The sequence below is a fragment of the Symphodus melops genome (genome assembly GCF_947650265.1).
Source record: "Symphodus melops genome assembly, chromosome: 11".
In the NCBI taxonomy this organism is placed as follows: Eukaryota; Metazoa; Chordata; class Actinopteri; order Labriformes; family Labridae; genus Symphodus; species Symphodus melops.
Genome location: NC_136701.1, coordinates 16,316,257 through 16,343,216, shown reverse-complemented (window position 1 = coordinate 16,343,216; position 26,960 = coordinate 16,316,257). Strand labels below are relative to the sequence as shown.

Genomic DNA, 26,960 nt, shown 5'->3' with positions numbered 1-26,960 from the left:
TAATTGAGCTGTCTAATTGTGCCCTGAGTTGAGTCTGTCCTCCATATGGGTTGAAGTTCTCAAATATTTAAGTGGTCAACATCTCAACTTAGTAATAAAGCACATTTTGTCAGGACTTTTGTAATCCAGAGTCCCATTGTAAGGTGTTTAAAAAGTTGCAGCCTGTTATCTTATCAATCAATGCCATTAGAAAAAAATACAAAAAAACATCCCAACTAGCATCACATGTTTTAAGAGCTGTATTTTAGGTCAAAAACTAAATATCAGAGGTCCCAACAAATGCTTAAGCTTAGGTGGTGAGGTTAGTTTGAAGTGTCTGATACCCCAAATGTACGCTGTGTGTTTAAATCATTCTGATCCATAAAAAAAGGTCAGAAAGACCTACATACCAGCTCTCATACACATGTACTACACTGTCTCTGGTAAGTGTGTCCTCTCTAAATCTTTCCAGCAAAACAAGAGGGCATATTTGACCTCATGACCTTTCTAATACTCTATTTACCAGCCAGAGCCAGGCACAGGACGAGGCCTAACATAAGGAAGCACTCCAAACATCTGGAAGGTTTTAACCTTAGTTAAATGAATGGGTGCAAGTAGTTTCTGTAGTCATTTTTGTCGTCATGCCTCACTCTGAAAACGTGATGCCTCTGACTCCTGACAGAGGCACAAAACATATTTTGTGCACTGATGTCACACTCATAAAACAATGTCTCCAACATGTAACAATAACTCTGACATTACATCAAAGACGTTTGACACATTCCTCAACCTTCCTTTATTTTCTACTCTCTGATTGGTTTCTGTGTGACATACCAGACATTCAGTTCCCTGAATGTAACCACTAAATAATGTTTTCACAGCCCTTTTTTCCAGTACAAAGCTTCTGCTGAGGCGTGAAAATTACCTGATGATCAGTGTAATCTTCCTCAACCTTGTCAGCCTTACAAACAAACTACTTTTCTCTTTAGATAAGAACACAAACACCCTGTTGTGTCAACAAGACCAGATTTATCATAGGAATCAATACTCCACATTATTGCTGTATTCAAGGTAAAAGCAACAGCAGAAAAGCTATATTTAATTTCAAAATGTAAAACATAATCTTACTTGGACTCATTATAGTTTAATTTTAAATCATCGCTGTCTCCTTTAAACAGGAAATGAGCAAAGAGTGACACCTTTTGACCAAAACTTAAATAGCATTAAGAAGACTTGTGGTCACCCACACTTTTGTTATGATATTCTAGATTAGAACAATCAATCCAATAATCCATCAATATTTGTATAGTACTAATTTGATCTCAAAACACTTTACAAAAAGCAGGTAAAATACCTGTCTCTCTATCTACAAAGACCAAACATTACTCCATCATGAGTAAGTTACAGATCAAAGCTTCACTTGTGGCAACAGTTGAATTACCATTACTAATGGTAATTTAGAACTGGTTTATTAGAATGATTTTCAGTTTCCCAACTAAGTATTTTGATGTACAGTATAAAAACAAATTCAAAGGACAGAAGAAAAAAAAGCCACTGTCAAAAAATGTACACTGGTGTATCCTCCAGAACTGTGTTTTTAGAGGAAAAACAGTCACATATTTAACAGAAATAATTGATAATGTTCATCTTGTATCCATTCAATAGCGTACTGCTGACACTTAGTGGTCATCAACAGATAGTGCAGCCATAGCGTTTGGAATCAGTGGTTTAAAATGACATGGAAACAACATGTTTTAGTACATCTACATTTTGAAATTATTTCATAATTGAATTGAGCTTTTTTCCCTTTTCAAAGCACAGAGCACATTAAACAGGACCTTTGAATTTTTAGACTATCTTCTTCTGACTTCATTAGATCAAATTTAGTGAAAAGCTGAAGCTGTCTTTCCTCCATTTCATCCCGTGACAAATTCTGAAAATATAGCATTGCTCCTGCAACCAAATATTTTAAAAAATATATTAGAAACCTGTTAACAGCGTGTTTATATGTAGTCCTCAAAAAAAACTTTGTTACACTATTAATATGTTTGGAGTTGTTAGTGTTCAAGAGTTAAGACCCTAAACATAAAAAGTAAAGTAAGTATAGGCAACAATATTGTGGTTTGTATGTATTGATATAATAATGCATAGTAAATCTAAGTAAAACAAGTTTGCAATGTTTATGTGAAACAGACAAATACATTGTTATTTTTTGTGAGTCCTGTGTGGGTTATTTAGTTGACCCATGGGGACATCTGCTGGTCAAACTCTATAGAGACGTGCGTCACCTTGCATGACTCATTCAGCAGTATAAATCCATGCATTCACTATTAATCAAAAACCAAATCAACATATAATATTTAAAATGAACGTTATTTCATTACAAAAACAATATGATATAATTATAAAAAATTAATTAGTTATTATTATATATTATTTTTATTATTATTATTATTATTGTTTAACAAACTCTTAGAAAAATGTAATAAAATGTTTTTTGAGATTGTGTTGAGAATTGCTATTTGATTATAAGAGTAACATGCTCTCCATCACAGAGATGATGCAGTCGGCCTGGGTGGTAGAAAACTGTAATCACAAGGAATGTTTCATCAGATGGACCTCCTATTGCCACATAGGCAGCAACATGTTACTCTATTTAAGCAAAACAATACGGCCCCCTTGTGTTCCAACTAGTTGATTTAAATTACAATGCATTAAACAGACCCTCAGCTCTGATCCATTTTAAAGATGTCAAATAAACCCCTCTCTCTTATTACTTCAGAGACTGGAAGGACACAGAAACAGAAAAGCAACGACTTCAAGAACAGCGGGTAATTGAAAAGCCATGTTCAAATGTTTTTCCAAATCATTCCAGAACAAGCCCTGTAAACCCAGATCCAAACTGTAAACGTGACGGATTGCATGGATTTACACTACCGTAAACATCATTAAAGATTAGAGTAGAAGGGGAAAATGTTGATGTCCTGAATCCATTCCATAGGCTACTAAGTACAGTACATGCTTCCTTTTTGCATTTCCAAATGCAATAGGACCATTAAATGCAGAGTATATCTCGAATGTTTTCTGTGTGACAACTAAGAGAGTTAACAGATTTAGATGCGTGTATGCTCAAATTGAACATTTTCTGGAAGTGACATGTTGGGAAACTCTTGACAACAAAACCAAGTTAAAGTCGATTGAAACTACAACTCCTGCAGAGTTTCCCCAACTGAAAACAAGAAATCGATAGTCAAACATAAAGCTCAGGAGTCAGGGTTTACGACGCGCACGTTTATTAGCTTGAGGAAGAATGTCCCTGTGCCTGTATTATGAGTATTACGGTTACTCCTCTGGGAGGTTCTGTACGTGGCAGCGACTGAACCCCTCTGTCCTGCTCACAACCCGGGGGGTGCCAAGTGAAACTGCGTGCTCGTACTGACGTGTGACGTGACTTATAGAAATTCAAGAGGATAAAGGTAAGATAACATTAAATATTGCACATGTACCCACTCATCCCTCCTTTTCCAGCCCTGAAGGTTTGCTGAACCGCTGAGCTAGCGGGGCTTACAGAACATGTTGGGATGGTTGTCAATAACTGGGTTCAACAGGTTTTCTTCGCTGTGAAAAAAATGTGTTACAGGACACTGGAAACCTTGTGATAGGCTACTAGAAGGTAGAGCGGCAGCGAGTGCCCTTTTCGTGCGGTGTGTTTATTTCCGACATGTTGGTTGAAGTGTAACATAAGAATGGACAACGACGGTGGATTACAATGTCGCGCGGCGAACGGAAAGGGGAGAAAGTTTTAACCTTTGCGCGAACTTTAGTGACAGAGCATCTCAGACGGTGGCGGTTACGTGAGACTACATTTATCACACCTTTTTTTTTTTTTTTAAAGTAAAAAGGCACACGGGTTTGTTTAATGTTGAGACAGTAAACAGATAAAACAGGCTGCAAGACATAGAAATGACCCGAACGGGCGAAGTGCTGGGAATTTCTAGAAACAACTGTGTTGCGGTGACGTCACCGAGGGGGCTGCTTACCAGCTGGAGATGATAAATGTGTGAAAAAAACAGCAGAGAAAAGTGTACATATTTTATGCACCTTTTTTTTACGATACTGCTCGTAGTTATTAGATTAAAAGTGTGTGTGTGTGTGTGTGTGTGTGTGTGTGTCTCTGTCTGTTTGCGCGTGCGTGTACGTCTGTGTGCTTCAGTAACATCTAAATCCTGAATGTTGGTAGATGCGATGCAAACCCTTCTTATTGAATGGCCATTATACACAACAAAAGGTTCATGAGTTTGTACATCATACTTACAATGTCACTTTATGTTCATTCACATGTATGAAGGGTTATAGAGGCTGTTGTTAGGTTGCCCCGCAGCCACTGATATTTAACATGATGGCAATAATTGGATCGGGCAGCCATTGAAAAGTGTATAAAATGGAGTGCAACAAATGGAGGGGATGCCATAAATCTGTCAGATGGAATTGTGCTAAGAGGCGGATGACTGAAAGGATGATACTCTGCTGAAGAAAGCTAAAACATAGAGCTGCGAGCCGACCTCCTCTTTAACAGGTAAATCTCGTTTGCATGCATTATTTGCCTTCAGTGTTTACGTACCATAAAAGGCTTTTGGATGTTGTGTACTCAAGCACAGATTGGACATGTGTCTCAGTGTTCATGTCCATATGATCTGATATGATGAAAACAAACGCATTCAACTCTGACCCTGGCTGTCTCCTTAGGCGAAAAGAAAAATGGTTTCAACATGTTGCACCAAATAAAGATTTACTCTTTGGTATGCAGCAGAAGGCCTTCGAACAGGCAGATTTACCCGTTTGCCACACATCGATAGTCTAGCATGCCACGTTGTGATGTTTAGTCATACACAGATGCAGGGGAGAACATTTAGGGAGGGTTTAATGGTCCTCCCTCTATGGGTAAAAAAAAATGAAGCCTATTTTTAGTTGTAATTTCAGCTCCATGTTTTGCATTAGCTCTTGTTGCATCTGGAACAGAATTTCCATAAATGACTCCCACACGTGGTCAGCAGAAATCTTGGACTTTGACTTGAAAAAAACAGCTTTAGCCTTTTCATCTGGAGAGATTTATATTCTCATTCAAAATCAGCAAAGACTTATATCAAGAGAGATTTGCTAAGAATAAACAAAACCAAAGATGACATGTCTTGTTTCTGGAAAGACTTGATTATGAAGGAAATGCTTGTTTCCGTTTTCTCTGGTTAGGGAGAGTCTCGAATGTGAAAAGTACATTTTGTTTGTTTCTTTTTCACTTCTCCTGGGCTGTAGAGCGAAAGTGACGGTCTGCTCTTCGTTTGACCTAACCAAGGGGTGACCTGTGTTTAAAGTGAATCTGATGCTGCGTAAGCTTGAATATGAAACCCTTTTAGTTTCATCTAGGCTGTGTGAACTTGAAGAGGAGCTTCTTTTTTTTTTCTCCTCCATGTTTTAGCGTATACGTGTTCACTGAAAGGCACAGGGCAGCAGTAATGACAAGTTTCAAGTCTGAATTTCAAATTGTTTCTTTACAAGTGTGCAGAGTTAAAGCTCCTCAAGCGACAGGCAGGGGTTGTCTGTGCATGTTCACTGCCTGTGGATACTGTGTGCACATACACTGTGTGCAGAATTATGCTATGTAACACCCTGTGTGTGTGTGTGTGTGTTAGCATCGTGTGTGTATTTTGTCTATGCCAGCTGTGCTTACATTGGTGCATGCTAGAACTGCTAACTGATAAACATCAGCCAGAAAAAAGAAAAACCTGTTAAGCATCATCCACTGCTTTTCTTTCCTTGTGCAGATGGGAAAAGTTTGCAAGCATGGTGCCTATCTTATCTTATGCATTCCAGCTCTCCAGCTACATTTTTTGATGAAGAAGCAGCTGTGTTATAATCCCTAACAGTTTGATCAAAATGCAGGAATCCAGTGTTCAGAGAGAGTCGACAGTTTACTACAACTTGTTTTAAGAAGTTTAAAATGGCTTAATCAGTTCTCGGATTTTTGCATTTCTTCCATATTTACTCTTGGAGTGACTGAAAGGTGCACAATCTTTTGCCAACATGTTAGCTGTTGGATCATTATAAATGTTTGGTGTTGCAGATCAAGCTTTTTCTATTTTCTTTCTTCAGTTGACAGCAGCCGCCTCCTCTTTGCCCTTGTTTCCTTTATTCTAATCTCCTTTGTTTGAATATGTCTCCGACTCCTTTTTGAATACATTCTGTTTAAGGGATTGTGACAGGAAACCTTGGTGTGTAAAACCCGTCCCATCATTATTGAACGTTTTGAATGGGTCATTTGCAACAATGTTCACCGATTCCTTCGGTTGTCTTGACGATTGCTGTCGTCTTGTCAAATACATTTTTCTAACTGTCTGGAAGATCAGCAAGTTTTTGTTTATTCCTCAGTAATGGATGCATTCAGTTATTAGGACATTTGTTTTAATTCCTTCTATGTGGTAGAAAAAACGATATATTTGAATAACTTCCCCAACTGGCACTTGTGTGACCTCAGACAACTGTAGCAAGACCTGCCAGCTTTTTTTTTTTTCTTTTTTCTCTCGTCGGATATGTTGCTGAGTGAGCTCCAGCAGGGAAAAAAAGAAAAAAAGGAGAACAAGAACAGCTCCAACAGCTTCAAAGTGGACTGTCTTCGTAAAAGTTTGCTCCAAAGACAAGCTGCCCCGCTGCAGACCTTGGATCCCGACTCCTCTGCCAGAGAGAATGTTGCTTGGCTTTCTTATCTCCTCCACGGAGCCGCACCTCCAAAATGCAAAAGTCTGGATACACTCGAAGCCAGCTGGCTAGAGACAAGTTCCTGTGTTTTGTAGTCATCGTATCCAGGCAAAAAAAAAAAGTGCTACAACACAGAATAAGGGTGCAAACTTGCAAAGTTGAATTAAACGGCTGCAAAGACGACAGCAGAATTTGAAACATCGTAAACAGTGTTGTGTTTTTAGTCTATTAAGATTGAAGACAAGCTTAGGTTGAAAATACAGCTGCCATGTCTTGTCCTCTTCTGACCCTGTCGTATATTATATCTCTGTCATGCCCCCCCCCCCCCCCCCCCATCAGTGCTGTTTCCTACATTTGACAGAAATGCCAGGGGGGGGGTCAGAAAGATTCAGGAACGTTGGCTTAGTTAACGCAAATGGCCTCTTTCCAGGAATGTGCCATGGTGTTACAGCCTGCAACTACAGGCAAGAGTGTGTTTGGGCTGAGTAATCACTTGGGCTGTAAATGACAAGAAGAGGGAATCAGTCCTTTCATTTTTTTTTTTTCTTCAGTAGTTCAGGGCTGTGGTTGTTATTATTTGGGCTGGCACGCCTTAAATAAACCATTAAGCTCTCCTTGGTGGCACGTCGGGAGGTGAATTACTGCAGGAGGATCTTTCACTGAGATTCTAGGCGTCTTTATAGTGCGCTATATAATCGCTTTCAGGATTATACAGCGCAGTTGCAATGCATGTTGGTGCATTCTAGTTTATTGATGCCTTGAATGCCTCAGTGGTTTGGCAATCACAGATAATTCAAGCGATGCTTAAGCACTGTTCTCGTGGTTCTGGAATGTCCATGTGGACTCCAGCTAACTGATTCCAATGATCATGCATGCCTGACAAATGTGTTCAGTCTTTTCGTCACGTAGGTGTTGCGAAACGATTCCGATTTTTTTCCCCCCATTTTGTTGATGCATTTTGTTTATTTTTTTTATTTTATTTAACCAGGTTGGTCCCATTGAGATCAAAAACCTCCTTTCCACGGGAGACCCGGCCAAGACGGGCAGTAGAAAAAACCCCCCAAAAAACCCCATAAAGTTACAGGCGGAGACACACAAATCTTTGTGTTAAGTTTGTGTACAATGTGGAAGGATTTTCGCTGGACAGACTGAGATCATTGGTCAAAGGAAGCTTGAATTCATTCAGTCACATAGTGGGGGATCGGTGTGGTGTTTGATGAAGGTTCTGGATTTTCACGTGTGTGGAGTATCGACCGCTGGCGGACAAGTCAGGACAGCTTTCCCACACGGTGCAGGAGACACCACGTGGAACTTTTACAGTGTTGACAAGAACAACAAGTAACACCAAATATGTTTTTGTAGGGCATTTGAGTCCATTCTAAAAAACTTGGCCTGTATACTTACACCCAGAATGTGGTACATTCCAGCAGAAAGACTATAATCGACAAGTCTTAAAGTGGCTTCAATAAAAACTTGTCTTTTCTACTCAACCGAAATTGTTGGTTACAATCAATGTTCGAATGTTTGTGCACTTTTGTTTTTTTCTTTCTTTTATTTTTTTACTGATAAATGAAACAAGGATTCATCAGGCAAGAATTAAAGCTCCTTTAAGAACTCAGAACTCAAAGCACGCATGAGTCGAACGTGCGGGGAGGCTGTCGTTCACAGTGACTTGCAGAGAGTTTCTAAGCCACTTCACAGCCCTGCACTAATGTTCTATTGACGTTTACCTGTTTAAGAATAAAGGATCCATTCGCCTGAATTCTTCATCTTCAGTGTTTGTTTAGTTCGAGGAATTTCTCCTTTTTAAGCACATGATGTGAAAACGCTCCCCTTTTCGATGGCTCAGGCTCACGTCTGATCTTAATGTTGTAAAGGCCCAAACTCTGCCTCTGTTCAATGCTAGTTACTTTGTTATGACTTATTTTGGCAACAACAGATAATCATCGTCTTTGTCAGCATGTGTCATGTAAGTGAAATGTTTTTGTTTTTTTTAAATTATAATCCCCCCTGAGTTAGAACTACCTGAACAATTAGTGGGATGGTTTGTGGTTAAGAAGATCTTTCTCTTTAAGCCTTAAGATAAGAGGGTGACGCATACAGAGGAACACACGTGTCGGCATGTATGCTATGATTTGAACGTGTTTGTACATTATTTTTGACAAGAGGCGGCATCAGACAGTCACTGTGGAGGGATGTGCGCTACTCTCTCTCTCCCGTCAGTGAAAGCAGGAGGAGTTTTGACTTGCTAACTAACATCCCATAGAAAGTGTCGTCTCAGTGCTGCACTTAAACAAATCTGTGCCAGGTGACACATCACTAACAGGCCTGCTCTCTTTGCTGTTTGCTTTGCAGTCACTTAAAGTCCAGACAGCTAAATGAAAGTACTATAGATTTAACAAGACAAACAAATATGAAGAAAATAAAGCAACTTCTGTAAAGGACAAAACAAGATGAAAACGTGTACTTAGAAAGACCAGTGTTCATGTTAACGTAATGTTGAGTGATAATGATCTTGCATGCAGGTCGACTGAGTTCAATTCATTATCTAGTCGGTTACTTTTCTGACAGTCAACAAACTGTTTTAATGATCAATCTGTGCAGCCGTAGCCGAGTAAATCTTTAATTGTCTTGTCAGCATCTCAAGCACATGGCCCGTTGTGTACTTGATTGGAGATTGTGTACGTTTGAATCCCTTGCAAAGCTCTGCAGTGCATGCTCTGTTCTTTAGCTGCGCTACGCTGTGGTCTGTCTTTAGTCATGGCATTAGTCAGGAATATGTTTTTTCATCAGCCATATGGTGGCCATGTTGAGCTCTACAGAAGAACAAAGACGATGAAAAAAAACCCCAAAAAACGGCTCATGTTACCTTTTAACATGTGCGGACACTTTTTCATCTGGTACATTGTGTTCGGATGGCTTTGTTTGCAAGATGACGACTTCGAAGAAAGACCAGGCAAGGCACGTTTACTTGTAGAGCATCGTTCATACAGCAGTTCAAATCGCTTTACAGAGTCAATAAAAAAAACGGAATATTCATAAGATTAAGAGCGTTGAAAAACATAATCACATTCAGCTCAACTCCTCAACTCCTCTTTCCCCCCCCGTTATGAAGAACTGGACTTCGGGGCTTCTATGACAGCATGCCTCCCAACAGGAATCAGTGACTCATTATTTAGAGGAAACGTACTGGAAACTTTGAATATTGTTGGACCCACATTGAACTCTGTTCAGAAACACAGTGCGGAGTCAGGGTAACACAACCTTTTATTTATTAGTACGGTGAGAAAAAGTTCACGATGGAAACGGATCTCGATGGCAGTGTTAGTTGCCCATATAAAACTAAAAGGCGTTGCCAATTGGACAGCATGGATGCAATGAAAGAAAAAAAGGGGGGGGGGGGAGCTGCAGGTTTCTAATTAATTTCCAATGGACTGAAAGTGAAAAAGGCTAACTGGGCAGTCCGTTGTTCCCTCGATGGAACAACAGACTGCCCATTTGTTTCATCGGGTCGTCTCATGAAGGAGGAGCCATTGTTTGTCTTAAGCAGTGAATCATTAAAATAAAGCAGGTTGTGTCTCCTCGTCGTGAAATGATGCGATTTTATGATTTCATTACAGGTTTCCGAAAGACTCAGAATGAAGACCTTTCTGTCTTTTAAATTCTGGACTCTGCTCGTTTGCTGCTGCTGGACAACGCAGGCGGAGATCTTCACTTCAATAAGTACGTTCTAACAGCCATGATAATTCTTTTTTTGTTTGATGCTTTGTCGGCCTGAGTTTCCTCTGAATGTCTCTTTTCTCCAACCTGTATTTTAAACCCAGACGACTGAAAACATATCATTATTGTGTCCAATCTGATGCATGCTGAGTGTTAACTCAAAGCTTCTGAAGTCTTTGTAGAAGTGCATCTATTCAGGAAATGGATCGAAACACAAGTATAGTATCAAAATGTCCCCTATAGGTTAGGAGACGTTTAAATTACGTTTAAGTGCCTCATTTCAGGCTTTGAAAAAAGTGTTTCTTGTTGCAAGAAATAGACTGGAACTTAGTAGTTAGGCATCCATTAATGGAGAACTCTAGATGTCTACAGATTTTGCTGCACCGTCAGTCTCGAATAGACTTTCCATGATTCATTGATCGATATTTGTTAATGTACGAATCGTGACCCAAGTCCCGCCTCTTTAGCTTCAGTAACGCTAACTCAGGCAAGCTAGCTCATGTGCCCTGTGGACTCTACTTTGAAACAGTGTTATCATGTCGTTCATTGTCACTCACCCAAAGTCATTAGATGTTCTTGAGGTCCGCTCAGTGTGTTGACAGCAGAAGGTTTTCTAAATCTATCCACAGCCACATTCTTCTTCTTCTTCCCTGCCTTTTGAGGGCACATTTCTATATTGTTTTGCACACTACTGCCACCTGTTGGTAAGTGAAACAGTTAAATTCATTGGCATGAATGTGTTCTGCTTTACCGACATGCTTCTGGCATTTCAATTGATGTCTGAGCACAGGATTTTGTAGCTTCCTTTTCAGTCTGTTTTTAGTGACCTGGGAAAGAAGACGTTGAACACGTTGGTGGTCCTGACACCTCATTGGTTACATTTCTGTTTCTCTCTGCAGGCCAGATGACAGACCTGATCTACACTGAAAAGGAGTTGGTCCAGTCTCTCAGGGAATATATAGAAGCAGAGGAGACAAAGCTTGCGACTGTCAAAAGGTTCATTTTACCTTTACGATAGATTTTCTGTTACTTGAATATTCCCCTGAGATATTTTACTTTAAAAGAGAGAAACATTCTGTTTTTACACCACTACACTTATCTAAATATTACAATGTACTTTTCAGATAAGTATTCTACACAAGAGTATGCTATTAACCACTCAACATTATTTAACATGTAGCCACTAGTTTCTATTATGGCCAATGCCCAGCAGCAGTTGCACCAACAATCAGTCAGTTCTTTTTGTTAAAGTTGACATTCCTTTCATTATTAGTTGGTAAAAACTCAAGGAGCATTACTCAGAGTTAACACCTTTCATCAGCTCGACATTTTCTTTTATTCAATTTTGTTTTTATTGGATTTTTTATTTTTTATTTTGACTTGTTGTAAAGCACTTTGGTTCGCCGAAAGGATTGTTGTAAAGGGCTGTATAAATAAAACATTTTGGGGGATAAGTCGATGTCGAGACTCGTAACAGAATCTTCAACCAACACTCGACCAGTCTTTCCGTCTGTCTCTTAGCTGGGCCAACAAACTTGACGCTCTGACCAGGGTGTCCACCTCTGACCCTGAGGGTTACCTGGCGCACCCGGTGAACGCCTACAAGCTGATGAAGAGACTCAACACGGAGTGGTCTGAGCTGGAGACGCTGGTGCTTCAGACCCCCTCTGACGGTACGCCAAGGAAAGTAGTATAATGTAACAGTGGCACTCCATCGTCAGAGCAAAATGCCCCCAAAGGGTTCAGTGTTGCTAAATTTATGACAAATCGGACTCCTTGCATATCTTAAAGTGTTGTTGTTGTTGTTGTTTTTACCACATGCAGCTTTACGTCTGAGTGTGTACAGACTTTCTCTGCAAAGTTAAAGCGCTGCGTCTGTGACAGCTCAGCTTTGATCAACTTCAACCTGATGAGATCTTTCCATTAGTTTTTGCTGCATCGGACCGATCTGCACGTTAGACTTCAGTCTTTCCTTTCGTTCGACACCGAGCGCATTCTTAAAAAAAAAAAAAATAATCTTCACATCTCATTATGGGTCTGAATGGCATCATTCACCACTTTCTCTCCGAGGCTTCTCTCGGGACGAGCAGCAAGTTGCAAATACGGAGTCCAGAGAATGCATGAGACGAGTGATTACAGCTTTGACTGCAGAGCTGCTCTCAGCTCTTTCTCTGGAATGAACGGAAAGAAAACAGACGTCATGTTTTAGCAACAGATGTTCCTTATCTCCGCTTAGTTTGGCCGTGTTCTCTTTTCTGTGGTGTTTCGTGTTTGGAGCTGAAAGACGTCGAGGGAACATCTGCGTCAGCCAGATAAATTAAGCATGAATAACGAGGGAGTCTGTACACGTGGTCATAGTGAATGAGTGAGGTGGTACAGAAAGACACAACATGATCCTTTTTCCCCTGTTGGCTTTGCCAGTACTGGTTTTCACATGTCATGTCCAAGACAGAAAACGTTGAAAGTCAGTCCATACTGGTGTCAGTCATTTATCTAATTAAAGGCTGTGCTGAATAGCACACAACAAATCATCTAAACTTCCAATGAAATGATCTGCTCTTACCCTCAGGAGTCTAGATGAGACCTTCGCATGCTAGTTGCAATCCTTGGATTAATTAAATGTGACATCTTGTAAACTTAATGGCAAAATCGGCTGTGACTCAAATCTTTTAGCGACTGTAATGTGTTGATATGATGCCCAACTTTTTTTTTTTTTCCTTTTTTTCATACTTTTTTTTCTCCAGGCTTCATAGCCAACATGTCCACACACAGACAATACTTCCCGGATGAAGAGGACGAGACGGGTGCAGCCAAAGCATTGATGCGTCTGCAGGACACGTACCAACTGGATTCTGAGGCTTTCTCTAGAGGAAAACTGCCAGGTACCAGAGTGCAGCGAGTATTTGTATTTGTGTGTGTGTGTGTGTGTGTAATTTATGAAATAAGCTTTTGAGTTTTGGACCTTTTACAGCTGACATTTTTGTGGAATTAGGTCACGTTAACAAGTCTTCCCTTCATCAGGAGTTAGGGCTGCAGTGTTGATCTAACACGTTCTAAGTGTAAGTAAGCAGACGTTAAAAAAGTCACAATCATCGTCATGTTTCTTGTAGATGCTCTCGAGTAGGGATGCAATGATACCTCGCAACACAATTTAAAAAAATCAGTACAGGTTACTGACTAATCAACTCAATGCTGGCAGTTTGTTTGTGAGTTTTGTGTGTGGTTTTTTTTTACCAGCAGAGGGCGCTCTCTGCTTTTGGCCTCTCTTTTTCAACACCTAAACACCAGAAGCGTACAGTCGTGGCTGAAGCGAAGGAAGAGTTTGTTTCAAAGCAGGGCAGGGGTGTAGCAGTGAGGAACAAACATGAAACAGCACGTACAGTGGTGCCACGTTGAGAAGCACAAGACACCAAAAAGCATCAAGCACATGCTGAGCAGCTGATTTCGAACCTCATTCAGCCAAATGAGAGGAAGAGCCAAAGACAAAAAACACTCATGAGCTCGATTCAGATTATTTATTGCCCCACGAGGGGGAAATCTGTTCTGCGGCAGGAGCACACACGAAACAATAAACACAAGGATAACATCATCGGGAATTGTTAAACAAAGTAAAAAAATAAAAAAAATAGACAGTAAAAGAAATATGTATAAAATGATGCTGAGTCTTCTAGTTTTTCTCACTGGAGCTCTAAAACACCTGAAGGTAGAAGCTGTAACTCACTGTAATGAAGGGGGATTCAAGCAGACCACTCAAAGCTTCAGCTCTCCTCTGGACCTGCCCCTTCTTCTAAATGTGCAGAAACAGAGTGGAAAAAAAGTAAATGACTGAGTAGTTGTTAAATAAAGAAAAAACTCGTTCCTCAGGTATGCACTCCAGCGCCCTGCTGACAGTGGACGACTGCTTCGACATGGGAAAGACCGCCTACAACGAAGCAGACTATTACCACGCCGTGCTGTGGCTGCAGCAGGCCTTGAGGCAGCTGGACGCTGGGGAGGAAGCTGTGGTTTCCAAGGCAGACATTCTGGATTACCTCAGCTACTCAGTTTACCAAATGGGTGACCTACCTCGGGCCATTGAGCTGACACGCCGACTCGTGGCTATTGGTAAGATACAGAAAAACCACAGAGTCGAAACACCAATAATAGAAGCTGTAATTAGGGCGTAAACTTTTTAACATTACGTATACTCTCTTTGATTTAACTCAGCCTGTATCGGCCTCAGTACTTATCTTTGTTGCACCCTAAACGATCGATAAACGGTTTCATAAGGTTGTCCCTTCATCACTCCAGAAAGCTTCCCTTGCTCTCCCTCTGCAGTGGTGTTCTGCGTTTTAAAGCAGGGCGTGTTCCGTCTGCAGTCACGGCCCGTGGGTTTTGTTATTTTAGTCTCGGCACCAAGAGCCGTGTTGAGAGCTGCAGGCCATCTTTACAGAGCTATACTTGTTTAGGTGTTAGGTGAAATGAACTGAGGTGGAGCAGATGTAGCAGACACTAATATCAGTGCAAGGGAAGGAAAGAATGAAAAAGATCCTAAGGGGTAGGGATGAGAATGTCAAGAAATGCTCGAGTACGCTTATTACCTGATGAACGAGTAGTTGGGTACTCGCTGGTTTCATATGGAAAAAAAAGAGGTGAATACTGTGTGCATCTCACAGTACTTGTAGAAGGTACAGATAGAAAGGGATCTCATTGAGAGAAGTGGCCTCATTCTCAGCAGAGACCTGGTGAGTCAATATAACGCTCTGTTGTTAAAGAGCACACACACTGGCTTGTGTTGCTCACACTCTCCACGTCCAAGTCGTTGGGCTCCCCGGTTGGTCGTTTCAATTTCCTCCAGCAAACCCTGCAAGAAGATCCTTGATTAAATCCGCTCTGACAAACTTCTCTGCTTACTCATGCCGTTTAACATTTGCATGAGGCCGCTTTATTTTACTCGCCACCCGACCACCGCAAGCCTCACTGAAAAACGATTCACTCAAAACTCCACATGGGGGAGCCCTCTCTCCACTATCCACCATGTAAACTGCTGTGGCGCAATAAACATCAACAATGACATGCACTGTACTGGAAGAAAGATGTAAATAATTTATTGAAGCAAAAAAAAAATATTGAGAAAACCGTAAGATTAAAAGAACAAACAAGAAAATCCTTTTTAAATGTAGCTCTATTGAAGGTGCTGAAGAAGCTGCAGAAAGTGTAGCAATGAAAACAATGAAAGAAGTCCTTATGCAGCAGTCCTGTCAGTGAGCTAAGAGGATGCTACTGGATTGTTATGACACATACAAGCAGTACATAGATGTTGCAGTTGTCCTTTATGGTGATACTTTGAACTGCTGTGTATGTTAATGAACACCTGTATATCAATTCATCCCACTTTATGAACTTGTATAATGTGATGCATTAATCCCCACAGTGCCTGCCAACTAAAGGCTCTGGATGAACGTGTTAATGTTTATGATACATCGTCAAGCGCTCAAACTACTCAGTAGCAGAACCTCAGGTAATCAGGATTCCCCCTTCAATTCGGCTTCGCAGCCTACCAAGCCATCGATAGAAGCAAAGGCAACATAAAGGAAACAATCACAGCAGCATTCGGTTGCTTTCACACGTCAGTAACAACAATTCGGCGGACGAACAGGTCGACCAATGAGAAGCCAGAGCTAGCAAAAGAGGCTTTCGTAAAATACGACGCCAGGAATGTATCTAAAAAATAGATTCATAAAATGAATGGAACTCCCAGGTTACGTCGCTACACAGTAACAGTCATTACTGTCAAGTCATGTTATAAAAATGTGTCGGTACACCACTTGACTGTTTACTCCAAATGGCAGTTGGTTGCATGTGTGTTGTGAAAAGAAAGTGTTTTAAACAACGCATTGTTAAGGCTTCTGTTCAGCTCTTCATGTTATCCCACTCTCTTTTTCGATCGAAGCCACTGCAACTACATTGTTGTTGTACTGACAGACTCCAGCCACCAGAGGGCAGGAGGGAACCTCCGTTATTTTGAGCGGCTTTTCTCCAAGCAGCTCAACGAGATGAACCAGGAATACCAGCCGGCCTCTGAGGAGCCCATCCAGCTGGGAACATATAGCAGACCTAAAGACCACCTCCCAGAGAGAGAGGCCTACGAGGCTCTCTGCAGAGGAGAGGGGCTCCAGATGGTGAGACATGAAACAGGAAATAAAGGGGATGTTGAGAATCCAGAAGGATAAAATATATTCAAGTCAGAAGTTTTTGTATTTTGAATCACTGCTTCCTAAAGTTCCTTTTTTTAAAAAAAAAAAAAAAAACCTTTTTGTTATCAGTGAAGGGTTCATTTTCAAATCACTTTAGGGCTGTTTAATTCATATTAGGCTGATCATTGTGGTATCAGATTGATTCTACAAACACTTAATATTCGAAGCAGACACGAGGAGTTTCCCTGGGGGTCAGGTGGGAGTAGGGGTAACAAAACTATTAAAGCAGAGAAACGTGTTTGTCCGTCTCTGCAAAATTATTCAAGAAGAAAAAGATAGAAGATATCCTTTATTGAACCCTCGAGATGAAATTAAGTTTACACTCTGCACATACTGAGGCTGAACAGTTTCAGGATCCCACAAACAGCAGGGGGCAGCCAAAACAAACCCAATTCTAATTCTTGATTTTATTCAAGCATGTTTTCAAAACTTGATTGCTGGACATTAAGGTAAAGTATTTTCTTTCCATCTTGTATATTTTCTCAGAATGAAGCGAGGCGCAGTCGTTTGTTCTGTCGCTACAAGGATGGCAACAGGAACCCTCACCTCCTTCTGAAGCCAATGAAAGAGGAAGATGAGTGGGACAGCCCTCGAATCGTGCGCTACCTGGACTTCCTGTCACACCAGGAGATTGAGAAGATTAAGGAGCTGGCTAAACCCAGGGTAGGATTTTTTGGCTTCAAACAATGTTTTTCGTATAATCGTAATGAGGAACAGAACAACAGGGGATCTCGTGGCACAACATGTGGACGTACTTTGATGTGTCTTCTCTCCTTTATTTCTTAAGCTCGCCAGAGCGACTGTTCGTGACCCAAAAACAGGAGTCCTGACCACAGCCAACTACAGAGTATCAAAAAGGTAACATTCAGGAGAAAGGTTCCCGTGGTAACCTCCTATGGCTGTTACCATGGGAACCAACAGTTTGTTTTATCTATTATTGAAGCCATTAACATGATGAACCAAGGTACTCGAACAACTTAACTGGTTAGATTTCTTTATTTTTTACTTTGAACATTTTCTGAGTTGCCATTGTTGAGAGACGTCTCTGTTCTCACTTCTCAGTGATTTTTTGCTTCAAATGTGTCATTAACCAACAGTGCTTTGGTTTGTGTAAAGGAGCAGAAGTATTTTTTTGTCAAATATTGCAAAACAATGGAAATGATCAGCCTCGCACAAAACATAGGCCATTTAAAAAGCTGCTGTATTAGGATCCATCACTATTGTTTTTTTCAGTTTAGTTTTACGATCTGAAAAACATAAAGGAGATGTGAACTTTAGCAGTAAAGCACCATGTGCAGGCAAGTTGAACAGGACCATTTGCATCAGTAAATCACTGATAGTGTGCTGGTAATCTGGAAAAAGATGTCTGTCCTAAAACTAATCTGAAGCAGGTGAGGTGTTGGGTTGAGGTTGTTTCTGCTGTATAAATTCAGTGATAACATTGCGAAACAGGATTACTGTGGACTGACAACGTTTCTATGTAACAGACTTGTTGATATTCTTCTAGAAGGTTCAGCATACACAATCTTGTCCACGTGGATATATCTCTCTTAAGTCTAGAAAGAAGACATCAGCTTAACTCGTAAATGTCAGACGAGTTTATTTCATTCTTAGAAAACCTCGGCAAACAACAGAGCAATATAACTGCTGCTGTGAGATGTTTTGCCAAGATGTGGTTACAGCTACATCAAACTGAGAATAGTTACTCTTAGATGGTAGACATATTTAAATGGTACATTCACATGACAGACTCCAGCAATCATTCAAGAAGAATAGGTGTGGTTGTTGACATAGCTGATGTAGTTTTGTTTCACTGTGACTGCTTTTATTTTATATACATGTACAATATGTGTTGAATGACAAGCAGCCTTTTCTACCCACTGATCATTTGTATACCACAAATTAAAAAAATACAATAAAAAAAAGGGCCATTCACAAAGTTACCAAAATGAATGAATCTGAAACTAAAGCACGTGAGTGATTTATCATCGCATTAAATGAAAATAAATCCTTTCAAGGCATCGTTTTACGTGCAGCAGATGAAGTAAAAAAAAAAAAAAAAAACAGGGTTCACAGAAGTATTTCCTTTTTATGTGTGTGTCTGTCTTATGTGCTCATGGACATGTCGATGTTTTCACAGTGCATGGTTGGAAGGGGAGGATGACCCGGTCATTGACAGAGTCAACCAGAGAATACAAGACCTCACAGGGCTGACAGTCGACACTGCAGAGTTATTACAGGTGATGTTATTACAGCGCACCACAGCACTACAGTATTTGAATGACTACACCACTGTCACCTTTATTTGACAGCATTTGCCCATTAGTCACTCTAAGAATAAGTCCACTGATAAAACACAAACGCCAAACCGTGTCTTTCACTCACCAGGTTGCTAATTATGGTGTTGGAGGACAGTACGAGCCACATTATGACTTTTCAAGGGTGAGTTCACTTCATTATTGTTTTAACTATGACTGGATTACCGAGTGTGGGAGCTAAAAATATGACCATAACTTGACTTCACATGTTTTGGTCAATTTGCTGTACACTGCCAGAGAACACAAAAGACAAATTGTTTCTCAAGAAAAATACAAAATAAAGTTATTCCTTTCCCAGACTACTAAATACGATCCAGAACCAAGCATCTGGAATGAGGTAGAAGTTGGTTTTGGCTGTTTCAGTTCGTCCTGAACTGTACGACATTACAGATAAAAATGGCCGCAACAAAGACAGAATGTTTTGCTTGTGGGAGCATGTTGGCGTTTCAGTCGCAACTCCTGCACGAGGTGGTGATATTACCCGTCTCCTGCCGATCGTGTCGTGTACCCACGTCCTCCTTCTTCTATGTCTGACCGAGGCCGTGATAGCAGGGCCATCATGATGAAGCTCAGCAGCCAGACATATTCTGATCGATCGTAGTAAAGAGAAAAAAAAAACCTCAAATGTAATATTACACGTTGTCAGCAGACTGTTGTCATAGAGACGGGGCTGACGTGCTGCGCTTTTTTTTTTTTTTTTTTTTCACAGCGCACAAACAGTCTTGCGAGCACTTCTAAGACGATTGTGTTGCTATCTACAAGCTTTCAGATTGATAACAAAAAAGTGTGTGAGGTCTTAAATAGAGGAGGAGACACTTAGTCGACAGGGGAATGTCCACATAACAAGAAGATTCATGGCCAGAAGCGAACCTCTATCAGCGCAGCTGTGACTGCTGTCAAGACCAGGAAGTGAGCTACAGTAAGTTAGTGCAAAGGTCACTTTGAACTCGGAGAGCCTGTGACCTTGAGCTTAAACTTGCACAAGATAACACGAGCACAGCATATTCATTTCCTAAGATTGGTGACGCTAGTCTGAGTGATATTTTTGAGCTATATGCAGTATATTAAACAAAGATAACTAAATCCTATCACACTTTGATTTAGCTTTGTTTTCCTTAGTATCTAAGAACACGTTCATCTCCTGAATGTCTTTGCAAAATGCAAACAACATTCACCAAAGATTTAACAACTAACATCCCTGAACTGGTGTTCAAAAAACAGATCACCCTTTGTCGCCTCTCTGGAGTTGTGTGTAAAGTCTTCTTGTTTTGTTTTTTTGTGTCTTGTTTTCTACATGTTTTTCTTTTTGCTGCAGATCCGACCACACACCTGCAATCTATTAATCCAAGCACAGTTTGTAGAAAATAGATGATCTGAAGGGCGGCCCCTCCTCCACCATGATTTACCTCCAGCAAAATGTCACATCCAATAGAACGCTTACCTCTCACATATTTAACAACATTTTCCATTGTCTTTTACAAATGCTACATTCCCACATCACTATCCCATCGCCCTCTCCTTCCGCCTCAACATCCATGTGATCACTCCATAACTCATGCCGTCTTCATCCAGAACTTTTCTCTCACTGTCAGCAAGCTTCCATCTCAGATCACGTCGCCTTTTCCAAAAAACTTTTTTCTGGTCTTCCTTATCAACGCATTCATGAATGTATTCGTATGCTCGCACACCTTCCCTTCCCTGAGTACATTTTAATATTACATTTCAACTGTTACGTCTACCTTCGAACAACCCAGAAGTGTTTCTCTCTTAAGTATGTGTTTTATACCTTCATCTCATGAAGCACGCTCCTCTTCCTAAGATATCTTAGACGAGTAAGATGACTTCTACATTTTTAATCTGGCCTCTAAACTTTGAATTTTACATGATCCATCGCTGCATTAACCCAGTGGCGTCTGTTGGGCAAAGATGAATGGGGAGCTCTGCTGACCATTATTTGCCAGTGTCTCAATGCTCTCACGTTCTTTAATATTTTCTCTTCATTCTCCTTTTCATGACTCTCTGCTTAACCGATGATCATTTTTGCTGTCAAACGGGGGGGGCCCTCCTTAGGGAGGCTTCTTTCTGTCAGCGTTTGAGCTACTGCTGCGGTTTAAAGTTTGTGGAGTTTGTTTCTCCTTACTGGTCTAGGGCCCCAAGCAGTTCCCATGTCTTACCTCTACATTACTCATGTGCATCCTGTGGAATGTTCTGAGCGTTTGCCACAGAAGGGTTTATATTTGTCATATTTGATGCATTCTAAAAATGTAAAAAGTTTCACATTAAAGTTATGAATGTAAAATGTCAGTTGAATAAAATGTATGACTATTGTATACACATGACAGAAACATCTGATGCTGCATGTTCTCTGTAACAACTTATTAAGTGCTCCATGTTCTTTTTGTATTCTTTATGAATGACTTGCTTTTAGAAATACAATTTGATGCTATAAATCTGTAAGACACGTAATTCAATCATGTTTTTCACAGGTTATGGAGTAGATATGAATCCATATGAGGGTAGTTAGTGCCCTTAGTGGCGGGCTCCGAGTGCGAGTCTTTTCTTGTCATGAGTGAAATGTTCAAACATCTTTTGCAGCGCCCTTTTGACAGCAACCTCAAGGTCGATGGAAATAGACTTGCTACTTTCCTAAACTACGTAAGTACACGTGTGTGCCAGTGAGCAGCCTTTTCACCTTGTATTTTCATTTTTGAATTTTATCTTTGTAGAAAGATGAGCCTGATGCTTTCAAAAGATTAGGCACTGGAAATCGCGTGGCAACTTTTTTGAACTACGTAAGTACGTGCATCCAGTCGCCGTTGATTTGAAGGCCGGTCGCAGCAGTCGCCTGAAACTGTGAGAGTCTTGCAGAGATGCGTAAAATAACAACAACCTCTTAATCCAGTATTTTGGGCGGTTGACAATACCATTTCAAAATGTATATAAGAGTAGTAAGAAGCCTTTCCATACATGGTGACTCCTGATTTGAAAGATTCTTAGAAACACTGAAACGACTGAATCTTTTTTTCAGACGAAACCTGGTAGTTCTGGTATGTCTAACCAAAATAAGACATTTTAGAAGTTAACATGTTTGAAAAATGAAACATGAATGGGTCACAGTTTGGTTAGGATTAGCTTCCAAATGACTTGGTAAGTGTGGTTAGAAATCACTAAGTTAAAAGAAAAAGTAAACGTTAAGTTTTGGTTCCACACAGATCACAGAAAATCTATAGAGAGAAAGTCCTTTTGTTTTTTTTGTTTTTTTTCTTTCCTTACTCATTCTTTCAACCGGACCTCTGTGTTGCATTTCTTAGTTTACAACATCTTGCTAAAAGAAAGTATAGTTGAACATTTGTAAGATTACAGATTGTTACACAGACGTCCTTGGATTTGAAACTGTGTATTTGTGTCCCCAAATTGACATCAACACTTAATTGACTCTCCATTGAAATTGTCCCTTGACGTTAAGAGATCGTGTTCATTTTCACGAATCTCTGTGAGACCAGGTTGCATTCTCCTACATCTCTCTTACATTCTTCTTTGTTTTAGCTTCACGGGCGTATGCATAAGCTCTGGTTCAATCTTGCACTTGGATTGATTGACATTTAATTAGGTCGATTAATTGATCTGTGACGTGTCATTAACAAACGTAAACAAAGATCCAAGATTATTTAAGGAATTTTGGAGCAAGAAGCTGATATGTGTCGACAGATTTTTTGGGGAGTTCAGACTCAAGTATTGTATTGCTAAAGTATAATTGACCCTAAATGACTGAGGAACTTTAGTTTACGGTTATTTGAGGTTTTAGTTTTTGGTCAATCAGTTCTTGTACATATTGTGGAGAGTTTTGTTGATAATTCCCTCATTAACACACTGATGAGTTAGCCACTCCTTATTTTACCCTTCTAACAGAAAAATAGAATTATTTCCATGGAGAGAAAAACATTGAATGTGTACTTTGTCTTTTCCCTCAAGTCAGTGTGATGATGGACAGTCTCCAATGGATGTACAATAGTTTACTATCGTCCTTCTTTCATGATGTGGATGTACACCAGTACTTACAGAAAATGAAAATTGCAGAGTGCAAAACAAGAGCTTACCCTTCAAACTTTCAAACAAAGGCAATCAAATTCCAAAACACAGAAGATCACAGGAATCCACAACAGGCTCATTGTATCATGAAAGGTATGACAAAGTGACCCAGGAGGGAATGAACACAGAGCCTAAATAGACATGGGTAATCCAGGTTTGACAAACAAGACAGGTGAAACGGATGAGGGACAATCACACTGGAGGGAAAACACACATCAGAGCAGAAGGTAAAATAAGGTATAGAACACAAAATAAAACCGGAAACACTGCAGATGAACGGGGAACACAGGGATACTTTATAACAGTAACAGTAACAATTCACACGGGAAGGAAAAGACAAAACATCAGATAAATGAAAATACAAAACTAAACCAGAAGGTCATGATACTGGTGGTCTGAGTAAAAGCCTTAAAGAGTGAATGAAAAATTAATATTTTAGAAAGATGGTATGATTCAGAATTTGAAAATCATGTGCATTATATGCCACATGATCTCTTTACAGCTTAGTGAAATAAACTTTTCTTATCAGTTTGTTTGCATTTTTTAACAAACTGGTCAATCCTTATTCTGATGGTATGAGAAGTGCATTTCATGTTTGTTTGTTTTTAAGTTCTTGTATGACTTTGAAGCTCTAAGTCAATACTTCATTTTTTTTTGTCTTCTCAGATGAGTGATGTGGAGGCAGGCGGGGCCACAGTCTTCCCTGACTTTGGAGCAGCAATTAGACCTAGAAAGGTAATTTATATGTGAAGATGCTTTAAAAATGTACTTGCTTTTATTTAAAAAGTATTTTTACTTTATGCAGCTAATGTCCTCAATGGTAAAGTGTTGATGTCAAAGTTGAATGGGTAAACGTAATTATTAATCTACATCTGTCACTGTGAGGTTGTTGACTCTTAGTGCAGAGGGCAACCAGGAGAGGTTAGTAGTTTGTAGATAGAACAAAGACCTGGTCATGTTGCGTCTTAAAAGTCAGCAATAAATAATGCCCTTATAGAAAGCATATGAGAAGTTACTGTTGGCTGAATGTTGGGTCGAAAGACTGCAAGCTTTTCACTTCAAGAATTGGATAAGGCATAACAATATTTTCTGTTATATCTTAATTTAGTGAAAGGTTTTGGAGAGGTCCAGCGAGTTTTGTCGGACTGTTGTCTTTGTTGGATTTAAAGGGACAGTACTTTGTGTTGACAGCGCAACAATTGTACTTTAGGTTATGGCTACTGCTGACCTGATACATAGGGAAATCATATTAATGGAAATATAAGGATATAATGTGCCTAAAATAGACCTTTGATGGATGCCTTGGGACGAAATTAGACACATAATATAAGAATATTAGAAAAGCAATGTGACAAAAATAAATGTCAAGCTATAGCAGACCATTTGGTAACTCTTCCAGATTTACAGTTGTATACAAATGTGTTGTCTTTCTTTTTCTGCAATATTTGTGGTGTTTTAAATTATTATTATTATTATTATTATTATTATTATTATTTTATTAAGTAACTATATTGTACATGTCCAACACAGCCTTTTGCAAATGTAAGCAACATTCTGGAGTAAAAACCCCACACTTTATTAACATTACAGAACTGCTTCAGGTTAAAATAGAAGGGCAAAGATTGTAATATCGTTATTCTCATATCAAGAAACATAAATAAGCCATATGATTTCTGCAAGAGTTCAAACCCTTGCAGAAAACACACAAAACTAACATTCAGAACAGTAAAAAGATCATCTGTTTCAGTAATAATATTTTAAATCCATCATTAACCCACAAAAAAAAAATGTGACAGGCAAGGGACAAAGTGTTCTTGTGGACGAAGGGTTTGTTTATGTTCAAAATAAAAGACTTGACTGAGGTACTCATGTTTTGTTCCTTCTCTCTCCTCAGGGGACGGCAGTGTTCTGGTATAATCTCTTTAAAAGCGGGGAGGGGGACTACCGTACCAGACATGCGGCCTGTCCTGTCTTAGTGGGAAGTAAATGGGGTGAGTCAAGATTCTTGCCAACTCAGTTTTTTGTGTGTTGCTGTGCGGGGGTGCTGTAATTCTGTACTGTCCTTTGAAGAATGCTAATGCTCAAAGAAAAGACTTAAGTTCTTCACTTTTTGTTTTAAAAATGTCCTTTTTATAAATACTTAAAGCAGCTCGAGGGAGGATTTTCTAGCATGTTGGCTTATGTGTCTTTTCTTTCTTTCGTTTAGTCTCAAACAAGTGGATTCATGAGCGAGGGCAGGAGTTCAGGAGACCCTGTGGCCTGACAGAAGTGGATTGAAGTTTGAACAAACGCGAAGGAACAATCATTAACACCTATACATACATACCCAAAACCCCTCAGCAGTGCCTTAATTCTGGTAGTTATACATAAATCTGTTGCAATCTACAACACAAACACAACTGTCCATATCAGCACATGCAGGTGTGTGAGTGATCTGGAATCCAGAAGGTGCAGAACGTGCTCTACTATGTTTCCCCACACCAGCAATAAGTAATAGAGTACCAAAATAATGACATATTTTTGTAGGCCAACCCGGAAGAAGCATCGCCATGGGGTCTATTGAGACATTTTTCTATGACATTTTTGCATTGAATTTTGGATCATTGCCGAAAAAGACCTCTGTGACAAACAAACGTGTCTGATGCGTAGGCGTTTCGCTTAGCAGGATAAACCTTTTAAATGAACAACCCTTTCATGAAGTTTGAAGCATTAATGCAGCTAAGAGAAGTAAAAAGCTAACGTTATGCGACAAGCAAACTACACCACGGTCGGTTGATTCAGACATCCCAATTGTTAGACTTCATCAATCAAATCAGCGGTGTTGACAAGCTGGAGAAATCGTATCTTAATAAGTTGTTAGCCTAGTATTTCCAAGAGAACTGAAAAACATGACGAGTGGCTGTAAGGCAGACTGGCTTGATGACGTTTAATGTCTCCAACAACCACTGAAGACAGGCCTGAGCAAAATTTTGTCTAATTTAGCAACTTGTTAATGTTTTAAGGTAAAAATTCAAAGGTAAGGTTATTACCTAACATAGTTTATCTCATCTAACGAAACGTCAAAATATTTTAAGCTTGTGTTACCACAGACCTTATTTCAGGTGTCTGACCACAAATCGTTTAAAATTTGCCATCGATTTTTGGAGGATAGACCCCACGGTGCTTAAATGCTAACTCACTTCCGGGTTTTCGTACTCATTCCTGTGGTGCCCTATAAAAAAAATAAAGATTAAGGGTTCAATAAAAATGTTCCCTAGATGTCATTGAAGAATAAGCAAAACACAAAGCTGTATCAGCACAGTCCTAACACTATGTTGATCACCAATTCAACAACTATTTAAATCAGATTTAAAGTGTATAACCTGGTGTGATCCAAATGAATAGGTTCTCTGCTAAATCTCTCAAATGGTTTAAGCTCTCTGATGAACATTGTTCTCCAATCTGTTACTTTTCTTTACACTGTTCGCAGATAATTCAAACTTTTTGATCTTGATGGAGTTTTTGAAATCCCGGGACATAAAGGGGAAAAGGAAATGAAAATGTTAGATTCCAGTTTTTCTGGAGGGAAAGAAAATAAATTGAATACAGAAGAAGTATTTGTCAATGGTGAAAACAGACTGGTTTTTGACTTTGCCTAACACTCAGATATTAATAATACAGCTGCAAAGACAGAAAGGTCCCTTTAAAAAAACAAACTGGGATTCAAACTTGCTGTCTGTTCTTTTCTAGACCCAGCAGGGAAATGTCCTACAAACCATGTATATTATTTATAGCGTGTTTAAATTATTACACTGTTACGTTTTGTGCTTTTTTTTTTAATACAAAATGGCAAACAAGCAAATCAATAAACGGTGTCTTTTGTTGCAAA

General features: G+C 39.7%; 1 protein-coding gene across 4 annotated transcripts; it reads left to right on the top strand.

The window, feature by feature from the left end:
• The first annotated feature begins 3,319 nt into the window (after nt 1-3,319).
• LOC306832023 (prolyl 4-hydroxylase subunit alpha-2-like) lies at nt 3,320-26,960 on the top strand. Of its 4 annotated transcripts, XM_079356386.1 has the most exons (16): nt 3,320-3,455; nt 10,350-10,452; nt 11,349-11,445; nt 11,971-12,122; nt 13,194-13,331; nt 14,314-14,553; nt 16,414-16,610; nt 17,172-17,348; nt 17,473-17,543; nt 18,826-18,925; nt 19,074-19,127; nt 21,599-21,658; nt 21,730-21,795; nt 23,759-23,827; nt 24,987-25,083; nt 25,299-26,960. In XM_079356386.1, the coding sequence occupies exons 2-16, from the start codon at nt 10,368-10,370 to the stop codon at nt 25,367-25,369; spliced, it is 1,674 nt and encodes a 557-aa protein (XP_079212512.1). In that variant the 5' UTR covers nt 3,320-3,455; nt 10,350-10,367; the 3' UTR covers nt 25,370-26,960. The 4 variants fall into 4 exon arrangements, with proteins under 4 accessions (XP_079212512.1, XP_079212513.1, XP_079212514.1 ...); XM_079356387.1 differs by lacking the exon at nt 21,599-21,658; XM_079356388.1 differs by lacking the exon at nt 21,730-21,795.

Excerpts from the sequence above, each read along its gene's own strand:
- LOC306832023 (XM_079356386.1), top strand. The coding sequence starts at position 10,368 with ATGAAGACCTTTCTGTCTTTTAAATTCTGGACTCTGCTCGTTTGCTGC. Across the intron at positions 23,828-24,986 it reads CAGCAATTAGACCTAGAAAG|GGGACGGCAGTGTTCTGGTA; the intron begins GTAATTTATATG and ends CTCTCTCCTCAG. Across the intron at positions 25,084-25,298 it reads CTTAGTGGGAAGTAAATGGG|TCTCAAACAAGTGGATTCAT; the intron begins GTGAGTCAAGAT and ends TCTTTCGTTTAG.